General features: G+C 40.2%; 2 protein-coding genes across 3 annotated transcripts in view; one reads left to right on the top strand and one right to left on the bottom strand.

The window, feature by feature from the left end:
• Nucleotides 1-4,933, bottom strand: part of BRCA2 (BRCA2 DNA repair associated) — a 59,664-nt gene extending 54,731 nt beyond the window's left edge. Inside the window, exons 1-3 of the mRNA XM_042948615.1 lie at nucleotides 4,779-4,933; nucleotides 3,919-4,020; nucleotides 1,365-1,610 (exon numbers count right to left, since the gene is read on the bottom strand). Coding sequence (XP_042804549.1) covers nucleotides 1,365-1,610; nucleotides 3,919-3,985 — 313 coding nt within the window. The 5' untranslated portion in view covers nucleotides 3,986-4,020; nucleotides 4,779-4,933. The remainder of the gene's footprint in view (nucleotides 1-1,364; nucleotides 1,611-3,918; nucleotides 4,021-4,778) is intronic.
• Nucleotides 4,934-5,047: 114 nt separating this feature from the next.
• On the top strand, nucleotides 5,048-14,241 carry ZAR1L (zygote arrest 1 like). 2 transcript variants are annotated; one of them, XM_042903649.1, is made up of 4 exons: nucleotides 5,048-7,356; nucleotides 8,131-8,223; nucleotides 9,732-9,806; nucleotides 13,921-14,241. In XM_042903649.1, the coding sequence occupies exons 1-4, from the start codon at nucleotides 6,697-6,699 to the stop codon at nucleotides 14,062-14,064; spliced, it is 972 nt and encodes a 323-aa protein (XP_042759583.1). In that variant the 5' UTR covers nucleotides 5,048-6,696; the 3' UTR covers nucleotides 14,065-14,241. The 2 variants fall into 2 exon arrangements, with proteins under 2 accessions (XP_042759583.1, XP_042759592.1); XM_042903658.1 differs by lacking the exon at nucleotides 8,131-8,223.
• Nucleotides 14,242-14,487: the final 246 nt, after the last annotated feature.

The raw sequence follows: 14,487 nt of genomic DNA, 5'->3' as shown, positions 1-14,487 counted from the left end.
AAGAAATTCAGTGTGAACAAATGGTAAATTACATGGGTGGGAAAGGAATTATGGCAGCATGAGGCACGAGTTAATGAGACCAGATTAAAAAAGAACCTTGTAAATCATGTTAAGGAGTTAAGATTTTATCGTGAAGGCAAAGGGAGGTAGTCAAAGATTTGAAGCAGGAAGTAGCATGATCAAATTTACATGTGATTTTTCCGGACAACCTATCAAATAAACTCAATTGTTTTAGTCTGGCATTAAATATCTGGCTCTAGGTGCTCTTTCTAGCCTCAGGTTGTTTATTGGCCCGTTTTAGACATGCAACACTCCAAACAATCTGGGGCGCAGGGGTGGCTCAGTCCGTTGAGCGACCGACTTTGGCTCAGGTCATGATCTCACAGCTTGTGAGTTCGAGCCCCGCGTCAGGCTCTGTGCTGACAGCTCAGAGCCCGGAGCCTGCTTTGGATTCTGTGTCTCGCTCTCTCTCTCTGCCCCTCCCCCACTCGTGCTCTGTCTCTCTCTGTGTCAGAACTGAACATTAAAAAAAAAAAAAACAAAACACACAACCTGAATTACTTGACATTCTCTTAACAAACTACATCATCATCTTCCTCACGTTTTTCCTCTGCCTAGTACATTCATTATTACCCTGCCATCTTCAAATTTCTGGATCTCACCTATCCTTCAAGGTTTAATTCAAATAAATCACTCCCCAATTCCCCCCCAAACTTATTTATGCTCTTTCTTCTCAACTCTCACTGTACTTTTTGTACTTTGCTTTTGACACGTGCCACATTCAATCTTAGACTGCTCTTTATCTGTCTACTGTTAATTCCCCTTACTTGACAGTAATACTCCAGAGAAAGGAGAATATTTCATTTAAATAGGTAATAAACATTTGAATGGCTGAACATATAATCTTATTACATGATTGATTGGAATACCTGGCATGTATGCCAGGGAAACTGTTACCAAATCAAAAGACATTTATAGAAAATTGATAAAAATACCCTTCTCTGTCCTCTGTGATAACCTGCAGAAATAGAGTTTATTTAATTAACATCAAAACAAATCCCACTTGGTTTGTTTTTTTTTTTTTTTGGGCAGAAGAAAGATATAATTTAACAAACTAGGCAGGATATATTAAGTCAAAGGAGGGAAGAAAAGGAACACTAATTAAGTACCTGCATTCTTTTATTTAATCCAAACTTACAGGCATTATTTTCATCATCTCCATTTTTCAAGTGGGGAAAGTGAAGCCGGAGAGATTGATCTGACCAGTATGATACAATTACCAATAGAGCTGGGAGTTTTAACATAGGTTTGTCTCAATTCCTGGTTCATGTTTTTCCCCTAGTCTACTGGACCACATTACTTACCCGAGTCTATTCTGTATTTACCTAATTCTTTTAAAGGAGACTGTTGGTATATTGGCGGAATTAGACCTTGCTCTTTGAATATTATTGGAGTTGAAGCCAACTGATGACAAGGTTTCCTTTGTGGGGTTTTAAACAGGTTTGGTTCATAACTGATTTTATATCCAGATTCTTCTGTGGGTTCAGAATTATAAGGTGGAGCTTCTAAACAAAGTTCTTCAAACCAGTTAAGGCTTATTGGCCCTAAATCTGTAAGAAAAATAAAAATTCCATCTTGGTTTAAATCAGTGACAGGTAAGTTCATGAACCAGTAAAGATCATAACAAAGAAAAGGATGCTTGAGATTTTGACTGTAGATTATTTTTGTTAATGCATATTAATTAAACAAGAGCAGTAATCTGTTCTCCCTCCAATCTGTAGCACGGTCTAACAAGAGTTTACAAACGTTACAAGGTGATTGCTCCTAGCTATATTAGTTAGCTTTTCTAAAGTTTTCTTTCTCTTATATTCAGGATTCAGAAACAAGTCATTCATAGCAAGAATGCATTCCACAGATACAATTTAATTACAAAGACTACATAAAGGGATGTGACAAATCTGTAAGTACAGGAACATGTAGACTCACAAATCAAATGGAATAAAAAGACTCCCTCCTGTTAAAGAGAAATGACAAAATTTCTACTATGATCTATCTACCCTTAAAGTAGTGATTCTCAATGTGTGGTCTCTGGACTACTGGTGGTGGGGGTGAGGGTGGGGGGGTAGGTCCCCAAGACAAATTCAAGAGCTCCATTAGGTTAAAACTATTTTCATAATAATACGAAGGTATCATTTCTTTTTTTCACAATGGTGACATTTGCACCCTTGGTGTGTAAAACTGATGACATCTTTGCATGAGTCAAGGCAGTGGCAATAAACGGGGCTAGTAATTGTATTCATCATCACGCACTTGTCAAAAACAAAACCAAAAAACCAGTCCAACTTAAAATATCATTAATGAAGCAGTAAAAATTATTTTATAAAGCCCAACCCTTGAGCACATCTTTTTAATATTCTCTGTGACAAAATGGAAAGTATGCATCAAGCATTTCTGCAGATTAAGTATGACAGTTGTCTAGAAAAGCACAAGTGGTGAGTTATGAGCTGAATTAGCACTTTTTCATGGAAAGTCATTTTTAGTAGAAAGAACAGCACATAAGTCATTTTGAGTTGAGTGATTTGGTGAACATTTTCTCAAAAATGAAGTGAGCCTATCACTGCAGAAAAAAGTTTGTTGCCAGTGAGAAAATGACAGCTTTTAAATGGGAATTCGAATTTTGTTAAAGTTTATTAAGCTTCTGTAAACTTATCTTCTTAATCTTAGGAGATTTTTCTCATGAAATTAGTGAATTAACACATGTGATTTTTAACGCTTAATACAATGTGTCAATATATGGAATATTTGTAATCCACAACACTGACATCTTACAGTGTATCAATACCCAATGTTACAACATGGATAAAAGATTTATTCAAAGTGCAAAAAAGACTAATAGAATTAAATGTAACAAGAGTATAAAAAGCTGATGATATGGTTTCCAATTCCATATTGCAACTCTTAAACTACCACTTGTCAATTTTTTGTGTATTATCAAAGAAAAATACCCACAATTAACTGAAGACTATTAAAATACTCCTTTTTCTCAACTACACTGGTGTGTGAGGCTGGCTTTTCTTTATATACTTGTACCAAAACAACATACTGCAACAGATTAAATGTAGAAGCAGGTATGAGAATCCAGCTATCTTCTTTTAAGCCAGATATTAAAGTGCAAAATTGTAGGGGCACCCGGATGGCTCAGTCATTTAAGCATCAGACTTCTCAGGTCATGATCTCAAGGCTTGTGGTTTGAGCCCCGCCATAGGACTCCATAGGACAGTGTGGAGCCTGCTTTGGATTCTGTCTCCTTCTCTCTCTGCCCCTCTCTCTCTGCCCCTCGCCTGCTTGCGTCTGGGCTCTCTCTCAAATATAAATAAACATTAAAAAAAATTGGAAAACAGAGCCACCCTTCTTTTTTTTGGGGGGGGGGGAATACAGTTATTTTTCAAAAAAATGTTATTTATGTTAATATGCAATGGGTTTATCTTTAAGTGAATAAACATTTTTTTTCAAATTCTTAGCTTTAATTTCTATATGGTAGTCTGTATAAACAAAAGCTCTCTGAGGTCCTCAATCATTTTTAAGAGTTTAAGGAGTATTGAGACTAAAAAGTTTGACAACTCCTCCTGTCAAGTAACATTACCAACGCTTCTGATTTGCTAGAAGGTCTGTGCTTTAAAAGCAATTCTTCCTACTACTAATTTTAAGAGGCTGGTCTTTTGTTTATCCCCAGGGTTCTACACTTATCATTTGGCTAACCCTAAATGACCATTTTCTCAACTGGATGGATGACTCCAGAAGGAACAGTTTACAGTGTAAACAAAACCGTCAAGTATTGGATTCTTTTCAGCAAGCATGCATATTTACATATTTTTCTGAAAACATTTTCTCAAGGCAAATGATCAACTTTGTCAATACCTGCTTTATTGCACCGCGTCCTAAAAATTTCAAAAAAAGTTGGTCTCTCTTTGCACCCAATAGGCATTTTTATCTACAATATTACTCCGATGCTTGGTAACTCTGCAAAAACAAACAAACAAAAACACACCAAATACACTTCACAGGGATGCAGTCCTTGTTAACTGACTCTAAGGTACAATCAGAAGCAGGTAAACTTGCCTAAAGTTACATTGTTTCTTTACCTCGGTCCTATCTTTTGGGACGGTAGCTGAACTCACTGCGAGGATGGGAGCGTTCCGTGTTTGTGCTGTCCAACGGAGTCGCCACTAGCCACATGAAGCATTTGAAACGGGGGAAGCGCGACTCAAGAACAGCATTTTAAATGTTTACTTTCAATTAAGTTAACTAGTCACGTGCGGCTAGGGGATGCTGTCAGTGAGGGGTCCTATGAGAGGTAACTATCTTTGGACAATTTCAAATCAGTAAATCTTCGTAATACAGCAAATGCCGGAGGGTTTAAGCAAGACAGATACAGCGTACCAGGAGCTGTAAAACATTTTCCGGAATTACGATATTCCGTTAAAGTTAACTTCATCGTCTTTCCAATTAAGGAAACTTCAGACTGGGACATCTGGGGCAGCTAAGGGGCAAATGCTGGGCGGGTGGCGGGGCCCGAAGCTGGGAAGTGGAGTCCCAAGGAAGCGCCAGGGCTCGAGTCCGCTCAGCGGAGGAGCCGAACCCCCGGCCCTTTCTCCCAGTCGGTGCGAGGTTGGCACCGACCGTAGAGGGCGGGAGGCCGCGGCTCCCACCCCGGGAACGAGAGGCGTTTCCCCGCCGCCTCACACCGGCCCGTCCGTCTCCACCCAGCCAACACTAACCGCCTCCGCTGGAGGAGCTCTTTTTGGCCGGAGAAGGCTGACAAAAACCGCGCCGGCACCTCGACCAGAAATCTGAGCCGCAGGCTCGTTTGCGCGGCGACCCACGGTTCCGACAACAACCAAGGCGCGGAGTCCCAGCAGCTCCGCCTCCGCCGACCCTGTTTCAGACGCTCGCGCCAAAAGCCTGCTCCCTGCGCACGTCACGCGTTGACGCCATGACGCGCACGCAACGTGCGCGCCACCCGGAAGTCAGGCTCTGCAGCGTCCGTGTGGCGAAAGCCAGGCGCTTTTACGGCTGCTGAGCGTCCGGTCTGGAACCGCGTAAAGACGGAGCTGGGGTGCTTCTTGTCTTCTCCCTGAGCCTTCGGAGTACCAGGCCGCGCTGCTGGGGGGGCGACCGCGCACAAAGTGTACTTCGCCACTCCTCATTCCCTCTGCCCCACCTCACGTTTGGGTGACCGCTAGGGTACACGGCCTGGGGTCTTTGAAAGACCTTTGTTCTCCCCTAAGAACGGCGTCCCCTAAAGTGGCCCACCTTGGGAACCCCCAGAGTGGGCCGTGGTTGTGGCTAACTGCCCTCCCGGTTGCGTGCTCTGCATAGAGTGGGAAGGGCTGAGATTTGAAGCCAGAGGACTTTAGTTCTAGTCTCCATGTTGCTCTTATACGTGGCAGGTTTCCAAGACCTCTAAGCCTTGAAAAATTGTGAAATGACCGTAGCTCTCCTGCAGGTGTTCCCCCCTGCAGGCTTCCGTAGTATTATTTATATTCTTACAGCGGCCAGTCACCCTGTTTTGTGCCTTTCTTTTCTCTAAGTCGCCTTGGAAGACTGGAATCTGTCCCCATCGTTCACAGGGTCTGTGACCTGGGTAGCAGGAAGCTTAATTACGGCTGGCTGGTATAACCTAAATTTTCTGGTGTGAGAGCTGCTTATAGACCTTGGTGCTGTCACAAAGCTCTTGAGCAGTAGACAATGAAACAACCTTAGATTAGACAAAGGGTGGGCTCTTCTTGGTTACATAAGTGTCGTTTTACTTTGATCCTTTTCTTTTGTTCTAGCAGGAAGCCTTACCAGTACAGATAGCAAAGTTTATGATCATCTAGGTCTAAATAGCAAAGGAACACACAGCTCTGACCCTTACCCAGTTAGAGTTACCACTTAACACTCATGAGTTACTCTGCTTTGTGCTTTATAGGTAATATCACATTTAATCTAGTAATAATCCTATAAATTAGTATTGTCAGATGGGGAAACCAAATCACCTGGTTAAGTAACTTGCCTGCTAACAAGGCCCAGGTTTCAGTTCAAGTCCTTTTGATTTCGGATACTTAACTATGCTGTGATTAAGTTTCCATTTACCCTCTAAATCAGAACAATTTGCTTTTTTCACCTTTTGGGACAGTGGCCCTCACTAGGAATGACTTAATGAGAGCTGTTGGCACACAGTACAACCTTCTAAAGTACATTTTCTCACCACATACACCTCCCCCCCCCCCCCCATAACTTTATTCTCCTTGCTCCTGTGGTACCAGGGTCTTTACATTCATTAACTCTGCCGTGATATACTTACTTCCATATACTCTTCTAGTATGCTCAAATCATGCTAATGAAAGCACGTGTGTGAGTAAGAAGTCTAAATGAAAAACAGCTTTGAAGAAAGATTCGGGAGGAGTTGAAGAGATAGGAAGAGCAAATAGGTATCAGGTGGACATTAGACCTCTGTAGATGGGTAGATCTCCTGTCCTCCTTTAATTAGGGAAATAGGCAGCAGCTCCCATCAGAATCTGAAATAAATGGAGAAGCTTGGAATGGACCTAAACTAACTTGATCAGGAAAAAGAAGGGTGGATGAAGGTGGAAGGCAAAACAAGGAGACGAAGCGCACTGGGATTTGTGCTGTGCCTGGGTGCCGGGTGAGCAGATGGAACGCTTTGTCCGCGTTCCCTGTGGCTTGTACCAGGGCTATGGGAATACGATGCCTTTGGGCCAGCCAGGACTCTATGAACACAAACAGCCTGACTGGAGGCGAAACGCTGGTCCCCCCACTTTCCTGGCCAGGCCTGGGTTGCTGGTGCCCGCAAATGCCTCTGACTACTGTATGGACCCTTACAAGAGGGCGCAGCTTAAGGCCATTCTCTCCCAGATGAACCCCAGCCTGAGCCTGCGGCTTTGCAAGGCCAACACCAAGGAGGTGGGGGTGCAGGTGAGTCCGCGGGTGGACAAGTCCGTGCAGTGCTCGCTGGGTTCTCGCACCTTGCGCAGCCGCTCCCCTTGGAGCCGCTCAGGTCACAAGGTACCCCTGCCGGCCTGGGGAGTCTATTCTCCAGTGATAGGTCGCAGGGGCTTGATCCAGCCGCGAAAGGAGGGGGAAGACCAGGAGAGGAAGGCACTTTTGGGTCCTGCGGAGGCCAGCCAGCAGCAGCAGCAGTCACCACCGACGCCAAGGTCTGAAGAGGACAAACAGGAGGAGCTTTGCCAGCATGGGTTGGGGGAGGAAGGTACCCCAAGCCCTCAGGAAGGGAAGAGCAAGCAGACACAGGGAGTCGGTGGAGAAGATCTGCTCCGGAAACCCAACTTCCAGGTAAACTTTCTCCTCCGTGTCCTCAGTCCTCCGTCCTCCGCTCGCCTTATCCTCTCTTTCCTCCTTTCCATTTCTGGGGTAACAGAGAAAAAAAATCTTTCACTTTGTACTTGACGAAGGAGAGGTAGTTCTGATAACATGTTTTACATGGCCTATATGTTTTGTCACTTTTTGGTAGAATAGGGTGCTAACTTTAAGCATGTGAAACTCAGAAGTCTGGTAACCATTGCTATTGGGAATGAGGAGATAAGATGGGGTTTCAGGTCTGCCAAATATGTGACCAGATTTTCTTTTGGGGGAGATTGTGCTGGTGGCATTGTTGAAAGAACATTAGAAAAGTTTGAGAGGAGAAATAAGAATCTCAGAGTAATCCCTGAGCAATGAAATGCTAAATTAGCATAGTAGCCTTGAGGATAGCTATGAATGAGGTTAAGGAAGCTTTTTGTTTTTTCTTTTCAAGTTTATTCATTTAATTTGAGCGAGAGAGAGTGTGCAAGTGGGAGAAGGGGGAGGAGGGGGGGGGGGAGAGAGAGAGAGAGAGAGAGAGAGAGTGAGAGAGAATCCCAAGCAGGATCTGCACTGTGTGAAGCCTGATGTGGGGCTCAATCTCACAAACTGAGAGATCATGACCTGAGCTGAAATCAAGAGTTGGATGCTTAACCAACTGAGCCACTCAGGTGGCCGGGCTTTTTGTTTTTTTATACAAAGCCACAAGGAAAGAGGATCTGGCTTTCCCCCCAAAGATTGTAAAAGACTTTTCCCCCTTATCTGCAGTTTTTGGAACCAAAATATGGCTATTTTCACTGTAAAGATTGTAAGACCAGATGGGAGAGTGCTTATGTGTGGTGCATTTCTGGAACTAATAAGGTAAGTAAAAGTGAGCGGGACATGGGAGGAGGATGGGGCAGACAGATGTTAAAGGGAGAGCGTTTCCTAATGGAACGTGACCACAATGCTGTCTCATTCATTTGGCGTCCTTCGTGCCAGGCACTTTATCGGTACGTGGTTAATGTTTGAACTGAATTGGACTGTCCACATGAACACCTGAGGCTCTCAGAACTGATGTTACATTTAGCTCGTTAGTTCTGCGGAACAGAATTGCATGTTATTTCGGTGAACTCTTGTGTCCGGTGGAACTGTCTATAATCATTTTTTAGTTGGTGTGTTTTGAACCTGTTGAGACCTTGGCTCTAGGCAATTTCCACAGTTTGTCCACAAGGTGGAGCTATAAGAGAAATAATTTATTGTAAAGGTTCGCCTTGGACAGACTTGTGTAGGCTAAGCAGTTTTCTCTCAATTGAATTAGTTGTCAACGCATTAAGATTGGGAAAGACTTTATGATCTGCATTTCCAGTTTCCCTGATTAGACTCTGGTCGCTATAGACTCGATGAAAACAGTAGGCTGGGGCGAAGCAGCTTCTCTCTCCTTTCACGGGGCTTGTGCACTTCCTTTTGCAACAGCTGACATCTGGTCTATCTCATTAACTTCAACAAGCCTTTGAGTTGGAGTCCCCTGTGCTTTCACGTTTTAGGTACTGCTTTTCTGGCTAAAGGCCTGTAGAAGGAGCGGGTAAGGAGGTGTGCTAAGACCTGAATGAAAACTTGACTTTTCATATTAGCCATTTACTAGACCCTGGAAGCAAATAGATTTTTATGCTATGCCAGAAGAAAACCAGTGGGTTTAATGAACACGCTCTGAGATGCTAGGATAAAAGGAACAAGACCTAGGACTCCTCCTTAAGACATTTATTCTCCTGGGAGATAAGATGCAATGTGGTGCTAGACACAGTGGCATTTGTGGCCTGGAAGTGGTGCAGAAATAACACAGGAGGCGGCTGATTAACCCCGTCAGAGGGAAGGCATCATGATGTCCAGGCAGGATTTTTGAGGCTAACTAGGAGGAGTTCACCAACTGAAGCAGGGAGAAACTGTGCACCAGAGAATGCAGAGTTGAGAAACAATATGTATGGGTGGTAACTATAAATAATTTGAAGTTCAAGTGGGGAAATAATGAGAAAATGAAAAAGTAGAGGCTAATAGACTAAGACAGAAAGCAAAGGTCAAGGGTTTGGCCTTCATGCAATGAATAAAATTATAATAGTTACTTCCCATTGAAGATTTTTTACTGTGGTACTTTGTGTACATTAATGGTTGCCAGAATTATAGAAAAAGCAAGTGGTAGTATCTCAATTTTGCAGGTAAGGAAATGAGGTTCAAAGAGTGAGAAAAAGGGACTGATAGCACTACTTAAGACCTCAGGTAGAGGTTGGGCAAAAGCAGGGCACAAAGTGGGGAAGAGATTACTTAAGAACTGGAAGCCATATAATCTTGTGTGTATATATATGTATATATAAAAACCCCTTATTTCTCTTTAGGTTTATTTCAAACAACTGTGTTGCAAATGCCAAAAGAGTTTTAACCCTTACCGAGTAGAAGCAATCCAATGTCAGGTAAGCATGTAGAGCACTTTTATTGAGTCTATAAGGTTACCATTCTTAAATATGAAGCTTCTGTGGCAAAATGTTAGGATTTGATAGATTGGGTATTTGAATAGGAATGTTAAGTTCTCTATGCCTTGAATTTTTATAACATTTTAGAAAAATAAATTCTGGATTTTTGGGGGGTGTAGGAGAGGAGACATATTGACTCTTAAGTTGCTTTATACGGTATATTTATGTATGGGCCATATATGTTGTTTATCAAACACCCTTTGTGTAATTTGGATGTAGTAATTTTTTGAGTTTTTAAATTTTAATCCCAGTTAGTTAACATATAGTGTTACATTAATTTCAGGTGTACGATATAGTGTTTCAATAATCCCATATGGATGTAGTAACTTAATAGGGAACCTGTATTAAGCTTTTACTATGTACCAAACTTTGGGCTAAGTGCTTTACATGCATAATCTCCTGTAATCTAAACTTTGAGGTAGGTGTTATCCCCATGTTCCAGACCAGAAGGCTAAAGTTGATGAAGAAATAACTTGCCTAAGTGTAAGCAAGTAGTAAATATTAGAACTTTGATCATATTTTATGGTGTCTCCAGGGTCTAGGAAGTCACAGAATTAGATATCTAAAACACCTTGTAGAGACCTCTTTTTAAACTTTTCAGAGAAGTGTGGCATAGTTGGTTTTCATAACTGAGACATTTTTAAGATCTCAATCCTTCACTTAAAAATATTTTTTGTCCTACTTAGGAATAAATATTTAAAAAACTAGTCTAACAGTTTATGAATGGTTTACCTTTAGATTTTCTAGTTGGACATTCTCATTTAATCTGTTTATGTTTAATATAATGTAGGTTGAAATATATTTTCTTATATTCCTCTTGTGTTCCATTGAAGTGACTTTTTTTTAAATAAAAAAATAATTTCCCATCTCTATTATCTTGGTAGTTATTCATTGTTTGCTATTCTTCTGGCAGTTACCTTAGACATTCCAACATGATTCTTTGACCTATCAAAGTTTGCATAAATCATTAATAATACCTGTCCTTGACAATACAGTGAACTTAGAACACTCTAACTCCTTATCACCTCATCCTAATTTATATACTACTGTTGTATATTTTAATTTTAAACATCATAAGGCGTTATTTTATATAGTCATTCATTTAGCTTTAGCTACACATATTTCCTTTCTGCTGCTCTTCATTCCTTTTTGTATCTGAGACCACTTTTCTTTTACATGAAGAATATGTTTTAATATTTACTGTAGCACAGGTCTGAAGGTGACACATCCTCTTTTGCCTGGATGATGGTTTAAAGGATAATTTTGCTGGGTATAGAATTTTTAGGTTGGCAGTAGTTTTCTTTCTGCTCTTTAAGGGTATGACCTTTATTGTTTTTGAAGTTGGTTATTAGCATTACTAATTCCCCTTCTTAAATCTACTTGCTTTTAAGATCTTTCTCTCTGCTTTGTTTTTCAGTAGTTTTACAGTTAGATGCCTAGTTGTGGTTTCTTTGTATTTATCTGGTTGAGATTCATAGCATTTCTTGAATCTATAGTTTGAAGATTGTTACCTCTTTTGGAAAATTATCAGTTATAATCTCTTAAAATATTACTTACACCCCCATTATCTCTCTATTCCAGTTACTCATATTAGACCTTTAACCATAACCCTTATGCCTTTTATGTTCTTTTCTGTATTTCCTATGCTTTTGTCCCCCTTTGCTCCAGTTTGTATATCATCTACTAAAATAAACCTAAAAATTTTTTTTTAAAATGTATTTTACAAAACCTCTGAGGTTAATGCTCTTTATATCCCTTTTAGAAATGAAAACTTAGAGGTTAAATAGCTTCTCAAAGTTACAAGATAAAGAGTGAAAGGATTTTATCAGGTAGGTCTATTTCACATTTGAAGCAACCAGTGGAATAAGGTTGTAAGATAGGCCCTTGAATGAGATCTGTTAAAATGCTAAGAAACTTACACTAAAGGAAACTTATTTCACCTATGTCCCTCATAATCGTTTGTATCTTAGCACACACTTTTAAATAAAGAGGCCATAACATTACAGTCTCAGTAACTCCTCCCTGTTTGCAAATTTCAAGTACTCAGTCAGTGCTATGTAATGATCACATTTAAACAGAATTAGCTTAAGGTTTTGCCAAAATGTTGATGCTTCAAGGTTCCATAAGAGGGGGGAAAAAACATCAGCCAATGAACATTTTACCCTGTAGTGCCCCATCTCTCACTCTGTCTTCCGTTTCTCTAATTCTTTCTTCAGCTATTTCCAATCTGCTATTAAATCCATCTGTTGAGTTGATTTAAGTTACTCTGTTTTCAGTGCTATAATTTTTGTCTTTAAAAAATAACTTCCAGTTTTCTGCTGAACTTACCAGTCTTATTTCTTTGAACATGTTAAGCATAATTATCTTAAAATCTGTACTACGTAACTCCATTAACTTAATGCCCTATGGTTCTGTTGCTATCATTGTCATTTTCCATGTTTTTCAAATTTGTTGTTCTATCTCCTCATGTACCTCATATGATTATTTTTGATTGAGTGTTGACTAGTGAATATGAAGAATTACAGTGATAATTTGAGGCCTAGGATAGTATCTTCCTTCACAGAAGATTTGCTTTCTTCTGGTGGGAAGATAGGGATATTAACAGTTCTTAGATTGCTATTTTCTAAACAGGGTTGAGCTATTTTGAAACTGGGCTTTAGCATCTGTAAAAGCTGGTCAATTTTTGGTTCATCTTTATTCTTAGGTTGTAACCTTTCAGGGTCCCAACACAAAACCTGAACTGTTTACCAGTTCTTTCCCATTTTGGCATATTTAAGATTACCATCAGCTACATTGACTTGTCAAACTTCCTTTCAGCTTTTCACTGTCCTTCATTTCTTCCAGAATTGGCAGACCTTTAGGGAGGAAATAGTCCTAAATGTCAGGCTCCCCTCCACTTCTGGGTTACTTTCTCTAATGCTTTGATAATTCTGTAGTGCTTCAAATAGTTATTTTTAAAAGTTATTTCTTTAGCTCAGCTTTTCTAGTTATCCTAAGCAGGTGGCTTGGTCAAAACTACCTAGTACACCATTGCCAGAAACAGAAACCTACCTTTAGAGTAAATCCTTATTTATTTATATTTTTATTTATTTTTTCCACAGTAAGAGTATTGTGAGGATTAAATGAATTTATATAAAGTACTAGAATAGTGCATGCAGCAAACACCATGTGAATAGTAGCTACTAGAATTTTCTTATAAGGATGCATACTTGTCACTGGAAGAGTGGAAGTTATAAATGTAGTACAATGTTTCATAAATAATTTAGACTTTGATTGGCAAAATGAAGATTCCTAGTTCCACAATATAAATTGTAAAGCTTGACTTTTTTTAGCTATGGTCACGTGCAGAAAATGGAGCAGTGATCAATTTTAAAGATAAGCAGGGTTGAGAGGGTGTACAAGGGCAGTATACTGGTCTCCATGGGGTGTGATTTATTTATTTATTTATTTATTTATTTATTTATTTATTTATTTTTTATTTATCAGAAGACCGAATGTGATAATGGTTAAGAACACTTTATAGTGAAGATAAGGCATTTCTGGAGCAAGAAGAGAATTAGCTTCCTCTATAGTACCCTTCCCCCTAGTTGTGACAACCAAAAAGCATCTCCAGACATTGCCAGATGTTTGCTGGTGGGTACAGTACAGCTGGTTGAGACACTGCTCTAATGTTTTCAAATATTCCAGCCTAGATAATCAAATTGCTTAATACTCACTGCCTCTCACCCCTACCTGGCTACAGATGTAAAAACCTATTAGTGAAGAAATTCTATAAACTCTAACTTCTCAAACCTTTTTCTGTCATGAGATCCTCTTGGTTGGCTTAGCAGTATTGTCTCAAATACTATCTTTGCTCTTTGATCTTGAAAAATGCATAGCATTTAGTGGGATGTGAGTATCTCTGTACAACTTGGTCTAGGACTTCTCATAGGACTCAAAGGAAGATGATGATATCAAGGATAGGGATGGTGGGGAGAAGTATTTTAATTTGAGGATTATATTTGAAACACTGATTTAACTATTTAGTGTCCAAACTGTTCCTTGTTTTCTAAAGACCTGTTCAAAGTCTCGTTGTTCCTGTCCTCAAAAGAAAAGACACATTGATCTAAGGAGGCCGCATCGACAGGAACTGTGTGGTCGCTGCAAAGACAAGAGATTCTCCTGTGGCAATACTTACAGCTTTAAATACATCATGTGACAGGCAGTATGACTTGTACAGGACACCCAAACTTTCCTTGTAACTTACGGTACTGTTCCTTTTTTGCAACTTAGCTCTGACCTGGTATTGGAAAACGGACTAGGCTTTTGTACTTTTTGTAGGTTGCTTAACAATTGTACAGTGTGAGTAGAATAAAATAAATGCATGTAAAATAGACCATGAAGGCACATTAATTGGTGATCTCGGGGTAAAAACATCCATACAGTATTGGGAAATGGTAGATACTGTCACTTATATGAAGGGAACAATAGTCATTTGACAAACTTTTATCAGCTGGTTGTTCTAAGCACTGGAAATACAGAGATGATGAGGGGCAAGGTCCTGGCCTTCAGCTATACATAATAATTGTAGCAAATGCTTAAACAGCATTTATTATGTGCTATGGATTGTAACTCATTATAG

Source organism: Panthera leo, chromosome A1 (genome assembly GCF_018350215.1).
Source record: "Panthera leo isolate Ple1 chromosome A1, P.leo_Ple1_pat1.1, whole genome shotgun sequence".
NCBI classification, from domain to species: Eukaryota; Metazoa; Chordata; class Mammalia; order Carnivora; family Felidae; genus Panthera; species Panthera leo.
This window is presented reverse-complemented; position numbering and strand designations above follow the sequence as displayed.